The sequence below is a fragment of the Drosophila navojoa genome, chromosome 3, assembly GCF_054131105.1.
Source record: "Drosophila navojoa isolate 15081-1374.11 chromosome 3, UAZ_NAV_1.0, whole genome shotgun sequence".
NCBI classification, from domain to species: domain Eukaryota; kingdom Metazoa; phylum Arthropoda; class Insecta; order Diptera; family Drosophilidae; genus Drosophila; species Drosophila navojoa.
This window is the reverse complement of record NC_142891.1, coordinates 11,476,066-11,498,158: the sequence shown is the minus strand read 5'-3', so window position 1 is coordinate 11,498,158 and position 22,093 is coordinate 11,476,066. Positions and strand designations below refer to the sequence as shown.

General features: G+C 36.3%; 1 protein-coding gene across 4 annotated transcripts in view; it reads left to right on the top strand.

The window, feature by feature from the left end:
• Positions 1-22,093, top strand: part of lilli (AF4/FMR2 family member lilliputian) — a 115,566-nt gene that overhangs the window by 86,374 nt on the left and 7,099 nt on the right. For 2 of the 4 annotated variants that reach the window (XM_089256807.1, XM_089256806.1), the window contains exons 3-6: positions 16,962-17,846; positions 19,129-19,942; positions 20,742-21,193; positions 21,975-22,028. In XM_089256807.1, coding sequence (XP_089112933.1) covers positions 17,737-17,846; positions 19,129-19,942; positions 20,742-21,193; positions 21,975-22,028 — 1,430 coding nt within the window. In that variant the 5' untranslated portion in view covers positions 16,962-17,736. The remainder of the gene's footprint in view (positions 1-16,961; positions 17,847-19,128; positions 19,943-20,741; positions 21,194-21,974; positions 22,029-22,093) is intronic. The other 2 variants (XM_089256808.1, XM_089256809.1) reach the window with 2 other exon arrangements.

Below are 22,093 nucleotides of genomic sequence, written 5' to 3'. Positions count from 1 at the left end.
TATAAATCAACTGAGAAAATTCGTTTTAGCGAAGGTCAATCTCTGTAGCATTTTATTATGATTAGATTAAAGAGATTAAAAGAAAAAGCCAACAAGAAAATGCCTAATATAATATCTAGTCGTTTTGCATAAAAACTACATAGAAATTATTTGCACATCTGTTTGAGTTAAAATCACATTTAAACAAACACAATTATGCATACGTATATGTAATATAAAATTTAATCTGCCCACACACACGCCAATATTATATTTATACACATACACTAAGAAAAAGCGTGCGACGTGTAAACGAGAAGCGGAGAATAAATACTACAACACGCATAATATCCAAGACAAAACCAAAGCGAATAGAGCGAGCAAAGCAAATGCAAAAAAAAAAAATAATAATAATAATAAAAGGGAAAAAAGCGAGGAAAAACGTGGAGAGTAACACACACACACACACATTAACGTATGCGCTGCCAGCACACGCTCGCGTCTCTCACTCCCTCTCTATGTCTCTCTCTCTCTCTTTTTGTCTCTCTCTCTCTCTCTCTCTCTCGGTCGCTGCCTGTCCATATGTTGCTTATCTGCCGGCTCTGTGGCGTATACGTAATTTGTTTTTGTATTAATATATTGTAGTATTTTTTTTTTTATTTTTCTATATTTTTTTTTTGTGTTTGCGCTTGTTGACAGGTCTCTCTGTATATGAGTGTGTGTGTGTGTGTAGGTGCGTGTGTCTGTGTAATAATTTGTGCGAGCTGCTCAAGTAGCGCGCAGATAAGACAAAATGACAAAAACTCAGACACAGCTATAGATACAGATACAAATGCACAGATGCAGATACAAAATATACAGATACTTTATAGATACAGATACAGATATATCCCACTACAGTTAGCATTCAGTTATCATTATCAGTGCTCAGCACTCGATTGTTTATTTTGCTCAGCTCGCACGTGTTGCAATTTTTCAACTCGAAATTTTCCATGCACATCCCGAAACGCAAACAGATGAAATGGCATAGGATATGGCGGAAAAATAGAATGCGCCGGAATGTATAGAGGCAGAGAGCAAGAGTAAACAAGCTATATGCAAATAATAAATTGTATTTTTTACGCGTTGCCTACACATTCAGCTAAGCAATTGAAATCCAAAGCGCAAACACGCGGCGTATGAGTAATCAAATGATTGCATTAACACACAGAGAGAGAGAGAGATGAATTGTTGACCCAGCTAGATGTGGTATATATTGTTGGCTGCTGTTAATGTAATTAAAAGCCCTGTCGACCTGTTGGCCAGACCAAAATGCAATGCAAAAAGTGGAAAAAAATAAACTAAAAAATATATATATATATATATATATATATATATATGCATATGTAGAGGCAAATGACAAAAGAGCAACACTGTTTAGGCCAGGAGGGGCGCGGGGCGGAGCTGAGCTCGTGTGCTGTGGGATATCTGTGAAGAGTAGCCCTATGTGATGTGGTGTGCCATTAACAAGGTTAAAACAAGGCTGGAATGCGAGCAATGCCATTGGCAGAGATTGTGTAACAGAGATACCCTGTAAAATATGGATTGGGAATAAGACAGAAGATGTGCAGAAGAGCATATAGATCAAAATTGTGTTGGGGATACCCTGGAAGTGGATTTAGGCAACAGATGAAGCAATAAATATAAGGAAACATTTTATATGGGATATACTCTGTAAATAAAGGTTTAAGAGTATATTTGTAATATCTAAGGTATGGAGAAAACAGAGAGAGAGAGAGAGTAAAATTTAAAGACAATACAGAGAAAATGCTCTACAAATTTGGGCAAAAAAAAAAAAAAAAAAAAAATTTATTTTGGTATAATCCATCCGTTTGATTCTGAAAATTCAGGAACCATATTTTTAATTTAGCTAGAAAACGTTTAAAATAAATATTTTTTATATCATTTTATATATTATAATATATATTTTTATATGTATCTTATTATAATGATTAGATTGAGTGCTTTAAGTTGTCCCATACAATATCATATATATACAAAATATTTATTAATGAAATATTCCAATATGGATTAATTCATATGAATTAATTAAATTGTGTTATACTCTATCGGTCCATAAATTGATCAAATATATGGCACATAATTAATAACAAAGAGAGAAACAGAGTTTGCATAATATATTTAGATGTTTGATTAGGAATAGAGCATATAGAGCATATATTATTAAAAAAAAATAAAAAAATAGATAGTATAAAAATATATATTATTTTCTTAGCTCTGCATTCGCAGCTGAAATCCCTAAAAATTAGATAGTTAAAAAGATCCATTCGGCTTGTTGTACCTGCAGCTCTTTCATGTTAGATGTGTAGGTGCTTCGTAAATAGCAGAGTTTGCCATTAAATTTCCCCACATACCATCAAATAAACGAAGAAGAAGCAGAAGCAGAGAGCTAAGGACAAGAGGACAGCGAACAATGATAATTAAGCGTGAAACAAATAACGAAGGGCGAAAAAGCGCACTGCGATGCGTTGCGATGGCCAGAACTAAAATTGCAAATGGCTAAAACTAGAAAATGGCTAATGAAATAATGCACAACGTAACCCTCAACCAGTAACCCCAAACCCCCGAACTCTCAACGTTAAGCCCTCATCCCTCTCTATGCGTGCGTGTGTGCCCCCTCGTCTGCATAGTTGGTTGGATTATTTGAGAGTAGAACGTACATTCCTATCCGCCTCTCTCTCTCTCTCTCTCTCCATCTCTCTCTGCCTGCATCCCCCTCTTCTGAAATGCATAATATTCCTGGTTGGTTGCTTTTCAAATGGGTTTTCCATGAGCTTGTCCGTACGGAATTTACAAATTTTGAAGTGTGCTGCTTCAGGGGTATGGGGGGCTGGGTGGAGGGCGACGCGTTTGTGTTTAGTGCTAAATGGAGCGTAGATTTGTGCACAGGTAGAGGTATATTGGATTTCCCATAGTTATGACAATGCAAATTCTATCGACAGCATTTGTGAACGAATGAGATCTGTGAAATTTGGAATGTTTTCAGTATGAACAGATTTGAAATTGATGAGCTCATTAGATGTATGTATGTACATATGTTTGAAACTGGGAGTATTCTTCTTACAAATAAACATGTTTATAAGATATAAAAGTATCAATTTCTTATGAAGAAAAAGTAAATTTTAAGGTTTATAAATTTATTGAATTAGTATTTTTATTTATTTATTATTAGTTTTATTATTATTATTTTTTTTTTATATTATTTTTTTATTATTATTTTTTTATATTTATTATTTTATTATTATAATTATTTATTTATTTTTTTTTTTTTTTTTTTAATTTATACACAGTATTTAATTTTTATAAAAATTTTAAATAATTTTATACGCATATATTAAACATATATATTTAATATTGAATACAATTTATACATACTTAAAGAGCATCACATATATTCCGAGAAACAATGGAAAAAGGAAATAAATATATAGACTACATTGATTAAAATATGTAGCATTATTTTAAAAGGAATCAATTTATCTAGGGATATTTATATAGATACATATATACATATATGAAAGATAAAATAGCTCCACTTGCTAATGCAAAGTCTAAGAAATTCCTCCTATATCTATTTATCAATGTATTGATCTATTTATTTTATTTTTGATAAGCAGCAGAAAACAATTATTGCTAAAAAATATTCAACGTTTTTATATATCTAAAAAAGTTTTCTTAAAAAAGTCGAGCACATGCAAGTGATGCTATTTTATTTTGCACAGCTGTATATCTTAACTAGTGTTGTCATTCAATGAATTTCCATTCCACACTTGACTGGAATTTCACATCTTCGTCCTCAAATAGTTTTATCCGAGATATTTCACACATTTCTTTGTTGCCAAATGCAATTGGTTGAGAACAAAATTAACATTTGTATTTCTCACATTCTGTTGCCTCTGCTTCTTCCTCTTTAAATTGTAGCCTTGATTTGGTGTTGTCCATTTAACATCTGTGGATTATTTGTTTTTGTTTTGGCTGTCTGCACGTTTTTGTGATTTTCACAATTTAATTGAATTTAATTGATTAAACGTTTTTATTGGACGTCAATGTTGCTGTTGTTGCTCTCTTAATTGTTGCTGTTGCAATTGTTGTTGTTGTTGTTGCTCTTGTTGTGGCTGTCAGTTGCCAACTTGTTAAAAAAGTTTTTTCGCAGCTCACTCGATGAAAAAGCGAAATAGTTTTTCACGGCCTTCAAGCCAAAGTGTGCGATAATTTATTAGCTCACGGCCACGCCCACAACATTTTGTTACTGCCACGACTCGAGCCCCCCTTCCACTTGCATTGTGTAAGGGGAAGGGGGAGGGGCGGGCAGCGACTTTATCGCTCTCTTCTTGTAATTATCTCGCCGAAAGCGACTTGAAGACAAATTAGCACATTTTCTATTCTGACAGTTGCGCGATTTGCGGTCAACTGGGGAATGCCACCATGCCCTCCCTGCCACCCCCTCCCTCTCCACCACATTATGGCAGAGTGCGGCTCTAGCGAAATGTGAAAATTTTGCAAATCGCATCATTTGTTGTTTAATAAATATCATTAAATATGCAACACTCTTACACATGTCGCAAGTTCATAATTTATGTGATACACTCAATAATCCAGAGAAACATTCTCTTGCCGCTTGCCTTTTGCACACCTCCCCCGCCTCCCTCCTCTTGCCACGCCTCTGTTGTTGTCGCCCCAAGTTGAGTTATGTTGTGGGCCAACTGGGGAGCAAGTGTCAAAGAATTTTGTATGCCGCACAAAATATGTGGCATAGACTTGTTGGCACTCTTCACACACACACACATACACACAGAGACACAAGCTCTCGTTCTCGTTTCTCTGTCTCTGTCTGGCTGTGTCAAGTGCATATTTTAGTAGCTGTTGTGCATAACTTAACAGTTTTCATTAATTTAATTGATTCACATATACTGCCTACGTTTTGTGAATAAATAAGAAACATATGTATGTATATAATTGTATATGCATATATGTATGTATAATATATTTATATATATACTATTTATTTATGTTAACATAACTTGAAAGTTATGTAAATGCTATATTTATGTGTATACAGTTTGACGGTCACTGCTTAACATTAACATTAACATTATTGGAATGCAGCTTAAGAGTTAAGTAAATGCCACATTACTCCACTGTTAAGCGCTTAAGCTAAAGTTTAACACTCACTGCTTAACATAATGTGAATTTTAGTTCGAGCGCAACGGTTAAACAAAATTCATAAACATATTCATGGTAAAGCCATCAAAAATAATGGCCACAAAATTGATATGCTACACACGCACCCACTTACGCACACACACACACACACTCGTACGTAATCAATACAGCTAAAAAGCAGGCAACAGAAATAGCAATTTAAGAACTGAAAGCAAAGCGAAGCAAAACCAGCAAAATTTAAGGGGCAGTGACCAAAGCAAAACACCGGCCGGCGCAATGGGAGGAAGAGAGAGAAGAATATATATAAATAGCACACATATTCACCCAACTCACTCACATCCACATCCACACATGCAGGCAGACAAAGGGACAGACGATTGCGCACATGTTGCCAAAGGCAGCAATTGAGATGGAGTTGTATAAAAACAGTTAACTGCTGGAAGAGAGCATGTGAAGAGCGGGAGATGGCGAGCGAGCGACAGACGCAGACAAGCAGCTGCGCCAGCGTTAGCGTCGACGTTAGCGACGCACGAATAAGTTGTCAAAAACAGCGACGCGACGCTCGACAGCGGCAAACCCAAAGCGCCAAAAAATGTTGCCAAACTATCAAAGTGAACTTTTCGTTTGTGCACAGATATAGAATAAGAGAGTGGGAGAGGGAGTAGAGTGAGAGCAAAGAAGCAGTTGGGTTTGTTATAATATAGATTACACAAATGTGCACACATATGAAACAAAAGTGAAAAAAAGAGGAATATACTAGATGCTGCACAGACAATGTGTGTTTGTCTGGAAAAGGAAGAGACGGAGGGAGAGAGAGACGGAAGAGAATGAATGGTAAAGCACTGAGTAGATAAAAGAATAAAACTCAAGCTAAACTTTTGGATACATTTATTTAAAATGTAGCCAAAGCAATGCGAGCTACAATAAAAACAATAACAAGAACAACAAAAACATTCCTTAACATTCCTTTTGCAAGCACTACACATGACATTGTGTAGAGACTTCTTTGTTTTTGCACTTTTGCACTGCAGCAATTAGTTGTCAATTTACAGTTGCAAAGCCCACAGTGACTTTAAAACTTAGGCATAGCCATAACCATAAAAAGTTTACTCAAAGATCAGAGAAATAGTGGAACATGTGGAATTAAGTAAAATGTAAATGTGGAATGTAACCATGCAGTGGAATGCATTTCAAATATGTTGCTAGCAGCAAAGCTCAGCAACATTTACTCATCAATAAGAGCACACATTAAGAGTGCATCAGAGCAGCATGTTGCTAAAGCAATTAAATGTTGCGAGCCTTGTTGCTAAATTTATTGATGAATTTGGCAACATATTGCAAACAACCGGAATGGTTCTAACATGTTGCTGCGCCTTGTAGCTTGCATAGTTTTTATTGATATTTGAGAAAGTTTTGTATAAATTACAAATTACGTGTGTTTCACTCTGTTTATACAAAGTCTTCTTTTCGCTGTTTGCTTTTGGTTACTTACTTAAGCTAACAACTTGCATAGTTTCACTTGGTAAGTTGCAAAGAATGCTGTAGTTAGAGCCACGCCCATGCCCACATCCAATAATCTTCCATTTCTCTTTGCTCTAAACGACTTCAAAGTCAGTTTTGGTCTTAAAAATGATTATTTTATGAATTTGCACTTCATCAGGCAGCAGGCAGCAGGAAAAGGGGAAAAGGCAACAGGCAGGAGGATCTGTTGCAGGACCTTGCACAAAATGATGACGGTTAACCGCAGGCTCGTGCTGTGTGTGTGTGTGAGTTTGTGGTTTTGAGTTTGTGGGCGCGGCGGTGGGGCACGTGGGGCTACCAAAAACCGTTTCCCTTAAAGGTGCCAGGGAAGCAAACTGCTCCAAATATATATATATACATCTAGTATAATGTATATAGATTCAGGCGTGGGCAATTTTGGGCCCCGGCTTTTAGGACAGCACTCGAAGGACATGCAGCGGCCGCAATTTAGCTAAAAGAGGCCACAACAACAACAAAAACAACTAAAAGAGAAGAAAAGCAAAATTACTAGCGAAAATTCTTCATGCAATTTATTAATGGAATTTTTATGTTGCACTTTATGCATTTTCTTCGCTTTTGCTGTTGTCCTTTTCTTCTTTCTTTTATTTTTGTTATTAATTTTCTGTAAGCATTTCCCAAATTTGTGGCCAGGAAATGAGGCAACCCGAAAGAAAAAAGAGCAAAGCAAAGAAGAGCAACCAACGAAAGAAAGGAAAAAAAGGAAAAGCAAAAAAGGTTTCCCACTTCTGGCCCCTTACCTCGTTGTCGAGCATCGACGGCGGCGACTTTGTGTACGACTAACCCACATCAATTTAAGTTAAATCCCAAAAACTATTATCATTTTAATCAAATCAAGCCGCAGGGCAACAGCTACAACAAAAAGCAGAAAGCAATACACCCAGGAATACAGGCAGCAGTAAAAGGGAGAAAGGGTGGGGAAGTGAGAAAATAAAACGAATAAGACTGAAAACAACAGACGCGACTAGCTGAAGTTCCTGTAGATGAACAATAGAAACTAGAAACTCAATGCGTACAACTAAAAATGTTGAGAGATAATACTGAAATGAATACAAATGCAATGTTTATAAAACAATTTGTCTACATATGTATATACAATATAAATCTAATTTATAGTAGTATTACAGTGAAGCTCTGAGGTTTTCAATGGTGTGATGACATCATTGATGCTCTATATATAGTCTAGTAATGAGCTCTACCGAACAAGGTTCCTTGTAAAATAAATTCAATTAGGCCAAGCTGTATTTAATGTTTGTTTATAAGTATAATAGATAATTATGTGTATTATATATTATTAAATATATACTATTTTTTATATGTATATTTTGTTTTTTATATTTATATACTATATATAGTTTTTATAAGATAAAAAGAATTTTTAATTCCTTAATTAAATAATCTGAAATATACATTTTTCTTAATGTAAACTTTACTTTCTGTATTTATTTATACATTATATAGTTTATATATGAAATAATACTTATTTTTTAGAATTATTATATTGTTTCATTACATTTTTTTTTTTTACAATAAAAATATATATACTTTTTATGGTCAGTTTTTAAGCACTTTTAAAATATTATATATTATATATTAATTTTATATATAATGGAATACATTTTAGTACTAGTATATATATAAATTTATTTTATTTTTTATGTTTCAAGTATAGACATTTATATATTAGGTAATATTTTTAGATAATTTTTTTATTGTTATATTAGTTAACATTTTTAGATAATTTTTTTTTTGTTATATTAAGTAACATTTTTAGATCTTTTTGTTTTTTTTTTTTTAATATATGTATATATATTTATAGTTTTTATATATTCAACATAAAACTTTCTAGCTTCTTTTACCAAACTCGTATGGCTAAATCAATAGAATTTTATTCCGAATAGTTATATTTTAACTTTTTGTTTATTTACCCCTATTTACCCGACGCCTTTTCCTATTTACCTTTATCTACTCTGTGTCTATGGGGACAAATCTTCTGACTGTTAAATAATTCATTGAGTTAAGACATTAAAAAAGGGTCAACTTCGATGAGCAAGTGTTGGTAAACAGTTACTCTTGTAGCTGTTTTAATCTTCCAGTGAAATGAAGCAATCAAGAATAACAAACGGATTTACACATTGAGATTGATTCTTCGCTAAGCTTAATATAAGCTGAATTTTGTGTTCTATGAATAAACTTTGCCACTATCATCACGGTATTTTGCAACACTGATTTCGCTTTAAGGCACAAGCATAAACTTGACTTGTGAAAAAGGGAGTTAAAAAAAAAAAAAACAAAATAGTGAAAACAACATTTGATGTTTGTATACAGGGTATATAGTAAAAAAATTGTAGGGCAACAGGAAATGAGACAGCGAGGAGCACAAGCCAACAACAACGACGACGAGAAGAAGAGCAAACAAAACGAGTAAAGTAAAGAAATGAAACAAAAAATAAGTGACCGAGGCAGGAGAAAGTCAGCTGCTGTGCCAGCACTCAGCCACTGACAGGACGACGTTAACTAGGCGAAAATGGTGGGCAGCAGCAGCAGGAGCTGGAGGGAGATTGTGGCAGGATGAAGCAGGCGACGGCTCGTTAAAAGCAAACCAGCAAGGTGAGAGCCCAAGCCAAGCAGCAGGAAGATGCGTGGGAGGCAAAAACGCAATGCAGTTGCTTTTTTTTTTCCCCAATTTCTTTTTATGATATTTTGCTTTAGCTTAAACATTTGTCGGAGCGTGTTGCATACTTTATGGCAGCGTGGCTGTTAATGAAGCAGGAAATATGCGTCAGCATCAATATGGCAAGTGCAGCAGAAGGGCAGAGAGGGGTGGAGGAGATGGCAGCATGTTAAAGACAAGTCGAAGCGAGTCCAAGCTGGAGCAGCTGCAACTGCTGCAGTTGGGTTAGATAAGCGACGTATGCAGATAATAGATAAGTGCGCCAGGTAAAGCAACTTGACATACAACACGGACATGAACAGGAACCGGAGCAGGAGCAGCCAGAGCAGTAGCTGTAGAAGCTTTGGGGGAGCATCAGCTCAAAAGGGGGGCACAGCCCCGTCAAGTGTGTGTATGCATATGAAATTGATTGCAGCTGCTGCTGATTGCCAGCCAAGCAGCATTAGCTGCGATTACAGCCAACAGCCAAAGAATAATCAATTGCAGTTGAAATTCCACTTTAAGAATGTCCCTAGAGATTTCAAGTGGCTTATATAATTGACTAACAAGTTATAATATCAAAGTGCTCCTAGAGTCCATAAATCCTCATCTTATGTGCAATCATTTTTAATAATCAAACTATTTAAGATAATGAAATTGAAATAAATTAATAACTTGATATTTCAATAAATAAATATTAATTTACAAAAAAAAAAAAAAAAAAAAAATAGTTGAAGTAAATATAGGGATCATTTTCATGGGTATTAAACAAACGGTCGGGAGTGGACATAGAAAAAATAAGAAGAGAGAATAGGGAGAGAGGAGAAGTAGGAGGAGAGAGGAGAGAGGAGAGAGTAGAGAGGAGAGAGATAGAGAAGGAGAGAGTGTATATATGATAGATATATAGGATATAGAGAGTAATATAGGATATAGGATAATAGGTAGTATATATTAATATTATATATTATACATATATTATATCTCATATCATATATCATAAAAAAATACAAATTATTTAATTATTTAATATTATATTAATTCTTAACATGGCTTTTATTTTATTTTTATCTATTATTATATCTATTTTAGAGATCTAAAAAATGAGATGGTATTATGGAGTAGTTGACGTAGATAATATTCAAAAAAGGATCTTAGACTTGCTAATAATTTCAATATTTTATTCACATAATAATTGCAAAAATAAATAGGAAACAAAACACAAAGCCAAAAAGCTTAAAGTTTATGCAATTATATAGAGTTCTAAACATCAATTTGTAGTTTAAAGCGAATGCAATTAGTAAAACGGGAATTGGCTATAGAAGCAGGGATTGCCAGATTGATTTTATCACACTTTGCTCAATGGTAAACTACACAAATTAATTAAATAAATTTGAAATGCATAGAGAGTGAAGGACGGACAGAGTGGGCGAGTGGAAAAGATAGAGAGAAAGAGAGAGGTGGGAGGAAAAGGGATTGGTTGTAAGCTATGGTCGCACGTTTAAGGAAATAAATTAACTAGATACAAAACATGGAGACTCCAGCTCCAAACGAGTCGATGCGAGTCGAGTCGCTGGCGCACTTTGCTGAAAGAAAGTTTAATGAGTGCCATAAAATTTGTTGACTCTCTGTGTGCAGCAAAGCACAGACAGACAGACAGACGGACAGACAGAGAGACTGGCAGACAGACAGACCAAAGCAGGCGTGGGGTTAAACGGAAAGGTACTCGGTTTGCAACTGTGGCTATTGTCGTTAGTCTATGGCGCCCATTTGATAATAAATCCTGTACCCATGCATACTACGGACACAGAGAAGACATTCGGACAGACAGGCAGGCAGACGGACAGAGAACCAAATAGATAGACAGACAGCCATGAGTGTAGCCAGCTAGTGGGCATGACCACCAAAATCCACCCACATATGCTTCGAGTTTTGTTTATGCACTGCGAAACAAACAAGCGTTGCCTTTAGAGGTGAGAGCGTGTCGTGACACGAGACGATGAATGTGTATGCTGCTGTGAGTCCTTCAGAAAAAAAATAATTATCATAAATAAATAAATAAAAATAATATGAAATATATGTATTTTTTAGTAGCCTTACAGCGTGAATTATTGCTGAATTACAATAATTTAATTACAAAATATAAATATACAATTTTACATAAAATACATACAAAATATTTATATATATTTTTATAACAAAAATCTTTAAGTTTATAATTTTATTAATTTTAACTTATCATTCATAAAACATTTTCTGTTTGGAAATCTTAAATTATATCAATCAAATTACTTTATAAATTATATTTAAAAAAATATTTAATGTCCATAATGATATATATATTTTTACTCATTTTTTTCATATTTTAATGTATTTCTAATAATTTTAAAAATAATAAAATATGATAAATTTCAAATTAATATTTCAAATAAAAGATTTTCGTAAGCCTTTTTAATAATATTATGTATTATATTTAATATATTTAATAATAGTAGTATTCAAAATTGTTTAAAAGAAATATTTCAAGTTATATTTTTTTATAAAATATATTATTATTATAAATTATATTATTGTCATTGTTATTATACCGATTTTATTTTTATTATTATATAAATACTTAATTAATTTATATTTAAATACTTAATTAAAGCAACATGAAAATTATCGTATATTGTTACAGATATATTTAGGTATTCTGATTCCACAACATATAAATAGATATAATATATAGACTTTACTCATTGGCCCCCTCTATATTACTTTATACCTGTATCTAGTATATCTCTCTTTCGCCCAATCTCTTGTATTGCTGGGGCTGTCCGTCCAGCCCTTGGCGGCTTAGCACTCCTGCTCGAGCGCCTTCTGCTCAGTCTCTACTATATCTGTCTCCCTCTCTCTCTCGTCCGGTCTGTCTGTGTCTCTAGTGCCTGGCCTTACATAGTTGCCATTGGGGAGTTAAGTAGACTTTTGTGTTATAAATTAGGCGTGCCAATGTGCATGAAGTCGTCGTCCTCATCGCCCTCATCGTCCACATCGGCTTTTGCCTTTTGCCTTTTGGTTTTCTTTCACACATCCTTTGCCTAGCGCCTGAATGTGAGCTCTCTCTCTCTCTCTCTCGCACTCTCTTTGCCCTACTGCTTACGGCTCGGTAGTTAGTCTAAATATGCATATGAATATGAAATTAGTCGCATGTGTTCAGTCCTCTATGTCCTACCAGATCCTCATATGTGTGTGTGTATGTGTGTGAGTTGCCTGAATTGAATTGAATTGAATTTTGTATGCCGAGACAGCTTCTTCTTCTTCTTCGCCCTCTTTGGCTGCTGCTGCCCCTTTTGCAATATATAAAAGAGAAAGGATTCTCATGCGTAATTTAATGTTTGTGCAAGTTGTTAAATGATTCATGACGTGCCTCAGCGGAAACTATGTAAAAGTACGAATGAAATAAAAAAAACCAAAAAATCCAGCTCATTGTCAAATCAAGACTTGCATATTCGATGACGTAAAGCCTTACGTGAATTACGTAAGGATTTGATTTGAAGTGAGTCAAATTTAGCAGGGAAAGCTATTGAAGCTTATAGCTAAATAAATAAATTTTAGATATGAATTTTGAAAGTTGAGTATTTTACAAAAATTAAATACATTTTACCTGGATAAATAACAAATTTAAGATATGAATATATATATAATATATATATATATAACATATGAATAACAATGAGGATTCAAATACCAAATATGAGGAACTCTGAGTATAAGAAAATATATTTGAAGATTTATTTTATTTATATTTATTATTTTGTATTATTTATATGTTAAATGAAAGTAAATTTGTTAAAGTATAAAAGAGATGTTTTTATGTTTATAGAAAAATTTTCAAATCTATTTTTTATTTTTATTATTTTTCTTATATTAGCTTAATTTAACATCGATAATTTCTATCGAATACATACGAACGAAATTCTCTCTCAAAAGTATTTCCCATGTATGCCCCAATTATACTTTCTTGAACTTTTATATATTAGCCAGACTTTCCATTTACCTAGATCTAGATAGTTCGTTGTCTCAGAGTCATATTGCTGGAGTTATGTCAACAATATGCGGGCGTAAAGCAGGCGTCGACCCTTTCGTAGCTTTAAGAGTCAAGCCGAAAGCTGATTTAAATGTTAATAGAATAGCAAACACTGTGAAAAATAACAGAAAAAAAAAATGAAAACAAAATCGCACACATGGCGAATTTTCTTAAACTTTTTGCCTGGCTGGAGTGGGCGGGGCGTGTAGCGGGGGGCGTAAGCAGAAGAGCGAGCTATATTCGTAACGAGAGGCGCAACATATTTGCATAAAATTCATAACATATGCCCCAGTCGGTGCCGTACCCAGATGCGCCTGATATCAGGCGAGTTACGAGAGTGCGAGAGAGAGAGAGAGAGAGGGAGAGGGAGGTATAGAGAGTGAGCGAGGAGCGGTAAACAACAGCGCCACATCGTCATCATATTTACCGCTTCCACAGCCACAACGTTCTCCTGTTATCCTGCTCGTGTCCCTGCTCCTGCCCCTGCCCCTGCCCCTGCCCCTGATCCAAGCCCATGCCACTTCCTGGAAAATGTAAGAAAAATCAAACGTAAATAAATAGACATGTGCGGGTGAGGGAAAAGAGGGAAGAACCCCTCGATTTTGGGTAGAAAACTCAAAAATTGAAAATGCTTTAGGCCGCAAGCAGTTCGCCAAGGCTTTTTCAATTTATATATTTAAATATACATATATAAAAGTGTGTGTACACATATAAATATTTATATATTCTTCAGTTTTGCAAACGTTACAAAGCAAATACGAGCGAACATGTGCTCAAGCCTTGGTAAACTTTTGCAATCAATAAGAAGGTGGATTAATTTACAGGGTCTACGCGATGAAAAGCGTGAAAAGAGTTTCGATGTTTTTACGAAAATTTAGAGCTGCCTGCGCATCGATTACATGGAGTTGATTTTAAGAATTAATGTAACATTGCAAAGAATGTTATTTACAAATTTATATATCTTGGTATACATAGGTCTATCTACACATACAACAATTGTCTAATAACAATATCGCATTGCTATAATTCGAAATTTAATAGAAAATTCTTAGTCTTTGTTTTATTCTAGGTAGTGTCTCATTGTGAATCGCATTAAATAACTCCTTTCTGTGGCGTTTTCTCTATTCTCAGCTCTCTATTTTTTTTTGTCTGCACCTGTATCTTCCTCTCTTACAAATTCAATATATGTCTATTGCTATCACTCTCACTCTCATCCTCTTTTTCTCTTTCCCTATTTGAGCCAGTCTCCCTCTTTCCTTTCTCTCCATATTTGTATCTGAATATTTAGAAATCTCTCTAAATATCTCTTTCTCTCTCGCTCCCAAGTATCCCTTTTTCTATGTCTATATATATTTTGTCCTCTCTCTCTCTCTCTCTCTCTCTCTCTCTCTCTAGATATCTATTTCTCTCTATCTCAAGATCTCTCTGTCTCTTTCTCTCTCTAGATATTTTTATCTATTTCTTTCTCTAAATTTAAATTTTTCCCTTTGTGTCTTTCCTCTCACTCTCACCATATTTCACTGCCTCCTTCTGTCCATCTGTTTCAGACTAAATATCTACTAGCTCTACTCAACTTCTAAATATAGCTCACCACCTTTTTCAGAAATACACATTGTCTCCTCTGTAAACCTGTCTCCTGTCACCCTATTTTCCTTTTTAACCATCACTTAAGTACAATACAAGGATCCATAACGTGCATACTAAAATGAGAGTTAAAATTTCCGTGCTTTAATTATAATATCCAAAATTCCATTCCACACTCTAGGCGCTAACCCCCTACTCCCTGTTTAAATTAGGTTTGTAGGTCTCTGAGGTAATAGGAAACATAGTGTCACATGTTTTTGATGTGTCACTTCCACTCGTTCCATTTCATTTAGCTACAAAACAGACTACAAAACTTTTTAAACCATAAGTTTTTTTTTATACTAATCACGAGTTGATTAACTATTTGTAGCAGCTGAATAGAGTTTTGGGGAACACGTTTTCCCACTCTATATCATTATTAATATTTAATTACTCAAATGCTAAGCGCAGCTGGTTGGGTTCAAAAGTTTCATATTGCATAGCAAAATTTCGTCCTGTTGCCCGGCGCCTTGGCTTATGCAATAGAATTTTATTTATGAGAAAAAGTACTTTATATACATACACAATATGTATGTGTGTATGTATGTATGTGCGTGTACGGAATGAAAAACGTGTCAGTTAAATTAATTTTCTGGTCACAGGACAGTCAAAAACAGGACATCAGACGCACAATGTTGACCCTTTTACAGTTGCCCAAAGAAATGGAGAGACACGAGACACTGAACATCGTGAGGGAGAGGGCCATGCAAGGGAGTATTGGGGTAGAGCCACAAATCTGCTGTGGGTTTTTATGCTTTTGCTGCTGTTAAAATTTATTTGTCTTATAAATTTTGTTAGCATCTCAACTGGAGCCAAAAACAGAGTCCAAATCCAGCTAGGACGGGCATTTAATTATTTTATTTCTCTGGCCATGCCGTATGGACACAGTGCGAACAAATAGTTTATGCGCACTAGAAAAATGAATGAAGAAGTCAGCCACAGAGCAACCAGACAGACGGACAAATGGACAGACAGACAGACAGATAGACAGAGTTGAGCAAACGGCTTGACAAAGTTTTTGCTGTCCTTTAATTTATATTTTGTTGCTGTCTGTGTTGGCTTGTGTTGCGCTCTCTTTCGCACACAGTGGAAGAGATTTGGCTTTAATGTGCGGTCATTTAAACTAAAGCTGCAGCAATTGCTCTTAAATCTATTTCGTAATTCTCTGTTGACTTTTGGTTGCACAAAGTTAAAGAAAAATCTCATTTACATATTACAAAAATTGTTACAATATAAACTCGTCTTATTGTTGTGAAATTTACATTTTACATGCACTTAAAGGCATAATAGCCCCAAAATATATGCGGGCTCTATTTTTAAAGTTCCATTATCACTAATTGAATTCACTCTCTTACTCTCTGTTGCTCTCTCTTGGATGCATCAGCAGCTGCTGCATTAAAGCAGAGCTTAAGCTATTTTCTAAAAACCGTTGCTTTGGCATCCGTCTCGCTCGCTCTGCTGCTCAGTTTTTGGCAAGCTAAGTGAATTTAAGCATCACACTTTCAGTCGCTAGTCTGACGCCATTTTGTTGTTGTTGTTGTTGCTGTTGCTAGTGGTTGAGCGAAGAGCGGAAAGAGATGAGTGAAGGCAACGTAAAGCTCTATAATCCCCGCACGTGTGCATATGTGTGTATGTGTGTGTGTGTGGCTGAGCGCGGGTAGCAGCTCGCTCTTCTTCAATAATGAGAAGTAACGATGCATGTTCTATCCTTGTCTCTCGTGTGCTTGCTATTCTCTGCTAATTTCAAAAGTGTGTGTGGGGCTGCATTGGGGATTGCCTGCATTTGGCTAAGTCTTAAATTGTTTGTCTATTTTTAGTTAGTAAGCTTGATATATGAATGCAGTTTTATTAATTTTGAATTTCTTTTTCTCTTTACAGGTACTACAACATTACATTTTGTCACACAACTTACACAAACACACACAAAACACAAAGCAATGTAAAGACTCCTAGTTAATCAAAATAACAACAAGAACAAATGAAATCGGCATTTAAACTGAAAAGGCTGCTAAAAGAAAAAAAACAACAACAACAATAATAACTACTCGCATAATTCGTACATAATTTTTGTTGTTAATTAAAACGCAACGAACTAAATACAAAACAAAAAGACGCTCGCAGTGCTTCCAAAACTTTACATGGCAAGTGCCTAAAGGAAATAGAGAGAAAGAGAGAGAGAGAGAGAGGGATAGACATCGACAAGCAGAGCAATAGCAGCAGCAAATGACAGCGAAAATGTTGCGGCCACACACAGCGGCAGCAACAACAACCACAGCGACAAAGAGTAAAGCGCAGCCAGAAATCGAAGAAAGCGACAACAAACAATACAAAGCGCTGCGACGCCGCTGCTGCCGACAGAGTAGCAGAATCGCAACAATAACATAAGCGCGTCAAAGCAAAGAGAGCGTTTTTGGAAGAGATAAAAAGAGCGAGAGAGCGAGCGCGACAAACTTTTACAAACACTGTCTGTTTAGTCCAACACACGCACGCACACACACTCACACGTAACATTAATTTTTTTCCTTAATCGTTTTTCGTTGCCTTCGTGCGTTTGCTTGTGTGTGGGTGTGTGTGTGTGTGTTTATGTTTTGCTTGTTTGTGTGCGCGTTGCCGGCGAAACTAATTAAAAAAATATTTGTATTAAGCGCGCGTTATGGCACAACAGCAACAACAACAACACCAGCAGCAGCAACACCATCAGCAGCAGCAACAGCAACAACAACAACTGCAGTACAATAACAATTTGTACAACCTGAATTATAAGTAAGTTTTGAGAGTCATTGCGTTGCGCTGTGTAATCCCGCCTCCCATCTCCGTTATCCATTCTTCTTTCATCTCCTTTGCTTGTTTCAATGTGCTCCTCTGTGTGTGTGTGTGTGTGTTTTAGCATGCGCCACGAACAAAAAAAAAAAACAAGAATATGTCTTTGTTTTATTAACTAAAGCTCAAAACCAAAGCTTTTAAATGTCAAGGCAAATATTTAAATTAAACAACTGTCGCGTTTACATCACACAAGCAACACACATACAGACACGCACACACACATATATATACACACATACGCATACGCACGTACACATGCTACCCCTTCTCTCTGTGCTCCACAATCAATGGTTTTGTTTACATGCTCATCAAACCGTGCTTGCGTGCATGTCAAACTGTTTACGCCTAACAGAGCTGAAAGCTATTCTACCGTAGTGCACGTGCAAAAAATATTCATGCCAATATTCAGACGAATATTCAGGGGAAATATGTTAATTTGAATTTGAAATTTCAATTTCATTCACATTTTGGCAAATTTATATGAAATAAAATCCTGCTTTTAAATTACCTCGGCAGAAAAAATATTTATATAAATTTAGAAAATGAAAATTTTAAAATTAAAATTTATATAAACTAAAAACCAATTGAAACTGTTTTATGTATACGTGTGTATGTATGTGTGCTTGCCATAATATATCATATGAAATCTAAATAATTCAATTGCGAGATTAAAGTTTCTAAATATTAGTCCAAATTTTATAAATCCATAGCTTAAAAGCTAAGAAAAAATGTTATAAAAATTATTGACAAAAATTCCTTGTACAAAATTAATCCGAAATCCTAACCAAAATCCTAATTTTGATTTCATAATATAAAAAATATCGGCTAAGCTAGAAATAAAACATTTGCTTAGCAAACATAACGCTGCCAAAAACTAACAGAAATGCGACGCAAGCACAATGCATGTCCAACTGTTTACATAGCACCCACAGCGCAGCGCAGCGCATGTCAAACCGCTGTCAACTGCCGAGCCATGTTTGTTGTTGTTCCTCTTTCACTTCTTCCACTGCTACTACTACTACTACTACTACTTGTTGTCAATGTTGTTGTTGTTGTTCATGTTGTTGCCTGTCATGTTTGTTTGTTATTTATAATTGTGCAACCACGGCTGTTGTTGTTGTTGTCGTGTTTTTTTGTTTTGTTTTGTCGAGCAGGTCGAAATGCATTTACCTTTACCTCTAACACACATTTCACACACACACACATATTTCCCTCTTTGCAGCATGGAGGATAACGAGCGCCGCAAAAGACGCGAACGCGAGAAATATGAACGTCAACAGGGCATACAGAGCGATGATCGTGAGACTAGTCTATTTGGTGAGCCGCGCCGCCTCAATCCCAGCGAGGGCGATGCGGAAATAACGGCCGCCCTTGGGGATTTCATCGATGCCCGGGACCATATGAACTCTTCCACGGTGGGAATCTATAGGCATGCCAGCACGAATGCCTCCAGTTCGCGTCTGCCGGCGCTCTCGTTCGGTGGTGGCAACTCGTTGGCCAACTCCTACTCATCATCATCCGCCTCCGTGAACCCAGCTGCGTCATTAGCTTCCTCATCCGCCTCGGTGCCTGGCCAGCTGCCCACTTCACAGCAGCAACAGCAACAACAGCAGCAGCAGCAGCAACACTATCAACAGCAGCAGCGGGCGCCCACCTATCTGAAGCAGGCGGATAATAAGCCGCCCTACAATGGGCGTGGCGGCTATCCCGGGCAGCCCATGAAGAATGACATACCCTCGAGTAGCGGCATGGCGCCGCCACGTGGTCCGCCCAGATCGTCATCATCCGCCAGCCAGAGCAACAGCAACAGCATCAACTCGTCCAGCGCCACAAACAATGCCACAGCGGCGGCGACATCAGCGTCCATGTCCTCGCCCCTCGGCCCGCCCCTGTCCACGCAAATGCCGAATGGCCGCGAGAAATCGTTTCTGGGGCCGCCGGCGCCGGCGCTGCCCAACGGCGGACGATTTGTGCCGCCAGCGGCCAGCAATAAGCGGCCAAGCAATAGCGTTGGACTGCAGCCACCGCCACCAGAGGTAAGTTGCAATCGATTTAGACTATCGATAACTAAATCGAAGTTGGCCGTGATTGGAGAGATTTGAAATCGAATAAGATTATCGATAGTCTTGGAGAAAATGAAATTAAGATGATTGATATGTGTCAAAAAAGAAGGGAAAAAGTATCACTAGATTGTTAAGAAAATATACAGAGCGAAATTTGAATACTTTTTAATAAAAGCTGTAAAGGCATATGGAAATATTTATCATATAGCCAAAAATACGCCCAGACAAGTGCACAGATAAAAGGAAATTGGTATGTGGCCTACTTTTGACATGGCTTATCCGACAGTTATTGAAGAATGTAATGGGAACGGTAGGAAGGAAGAAAGCCTTAACGTAATTCAAAGATATACCCAATATTTCACCAAAGATAGTATATCCAAGAGTTCCTATTCCCATACCCATTACTTCCTATTATTTACCCAATATTTCACCATAGTTCTTAATAGATTATACAATAACAATTTCCCTTTGCTCTCAAAATGATAGATCAAACAAACACCCACAATTTCCTATTGTAATTGTTTTGCCATAGTTTATAGGAAACGTAAGCTTTGTAAATAAAATACTAAAATTAGAAAAGGAAAACTCGTTATTTTGATCAGATTCTCTACAGGATTTCTTTTTTAGCTTTATGAAAACCCTAAAGAAAACTATAGTTGGATCTAGATCAGATATTGATTATTCATTTTATACATCATATATTATATATTCATTTATTTCTAAGAAATACTAATTCCTTTTCTCTCTCTCTTTCTCTCCCCGTCTCCTGCAGAAGGATATTAGCAAAATAATCACCGAAATGACCAACAACTATCGCGTGACCCCGCTAACTTCAATCGCGGCCACGCCGCACGCTCCCATGTCCGAGAACTACAATCTGAATGGGCCCAATAAGTTTAAGTATGCATTTGATTCCATCGGCCCCCTCAACTCACCGCCGGCGGCGGGCGCCTCCTCGCTGATGACGCCGCTGCTGGCGCCCATAGCGCCGATCACCTCGCCCATAGCGCCGCTGCTGACGACGCCGCCGCAGGCCAGCCAACTGCCCTTGCCGCTGGCACCGCTGGCGGGCGCCACAACGGTGCCGCCTGCCCTGGGGGGCATGGCGGCTGTGGCACCCAACCAGCAGCTGATGCCCACGCCCCCGAAGGCGTCGCCGACGCCGCCAGCGATAAAGCCGCTGAAAACGGAAAAGAATCATTCGCTGGAGAAGCAGGACTCGTGGTAAGTGCGGGAGGGGAAGAGTGAAGGTGTGGAATATGGGGAGAAATACAGAGTTAAAGTAATTGAGAATGTTTATATTATAAAGGGTTAAAATGGCGAGAGAACACTGGGAAATATTTACCGTAATCGACAAATTATGGGACATATTTAGTAATAGAAGTTAGACCTCGGATTATGATATACTGTGTTATATTCAATGACATACTGACTACAATTAATGACTCCAGTATTATTTTTGAATAGGTAAATAATAATGGGAGATATTGATATTGGCATATATAAATATGGGGTAAATTAATCAGTTATTGATCATTTAAGGAATGGAATAGGAAATGCTGATGTTAGTATATATATATGGGGAAAATTTTGGAGTTATAGGATATTAATACAATAGAAGGAATGCCTAGGATGAAATAAATTGAAAATAGTAAATGTGGATATTCAAGTTTGAAACAGTCAAGTAAAGGGGAAGCAATTTAGAAAATAATATAATGAGTAATAATGACAATAGTTTTTAGCTGTTGCTAATATGGAAATAAACCGAGGAAAAAAATAAAAATAATAATAAAGACCATTATTATAAGAATGCTAAATATAATTGTTTTTAGTGGAACATATGAGAAGTAATGGATGATATTCAGGAATTGTGGCAAGCTTAATAGTGGGAAATACTATTTACCATTATATACGATAATATAATAATTATATACCATTATTATGAGTTATTACTCATATATTTATTCAGAGAGACTAATGCAAATAATTTTTGTTCAATTTTCAGCCTTGAGAACGATCTGGAACTATCCGAATCTGATGATGAGCGCAAAAAGGATGGGTAAGTTGAACAGTTTTACAAGCACTGCTTGGATAGTCTAACTCTATATCTCTCTCTCTCTTGCA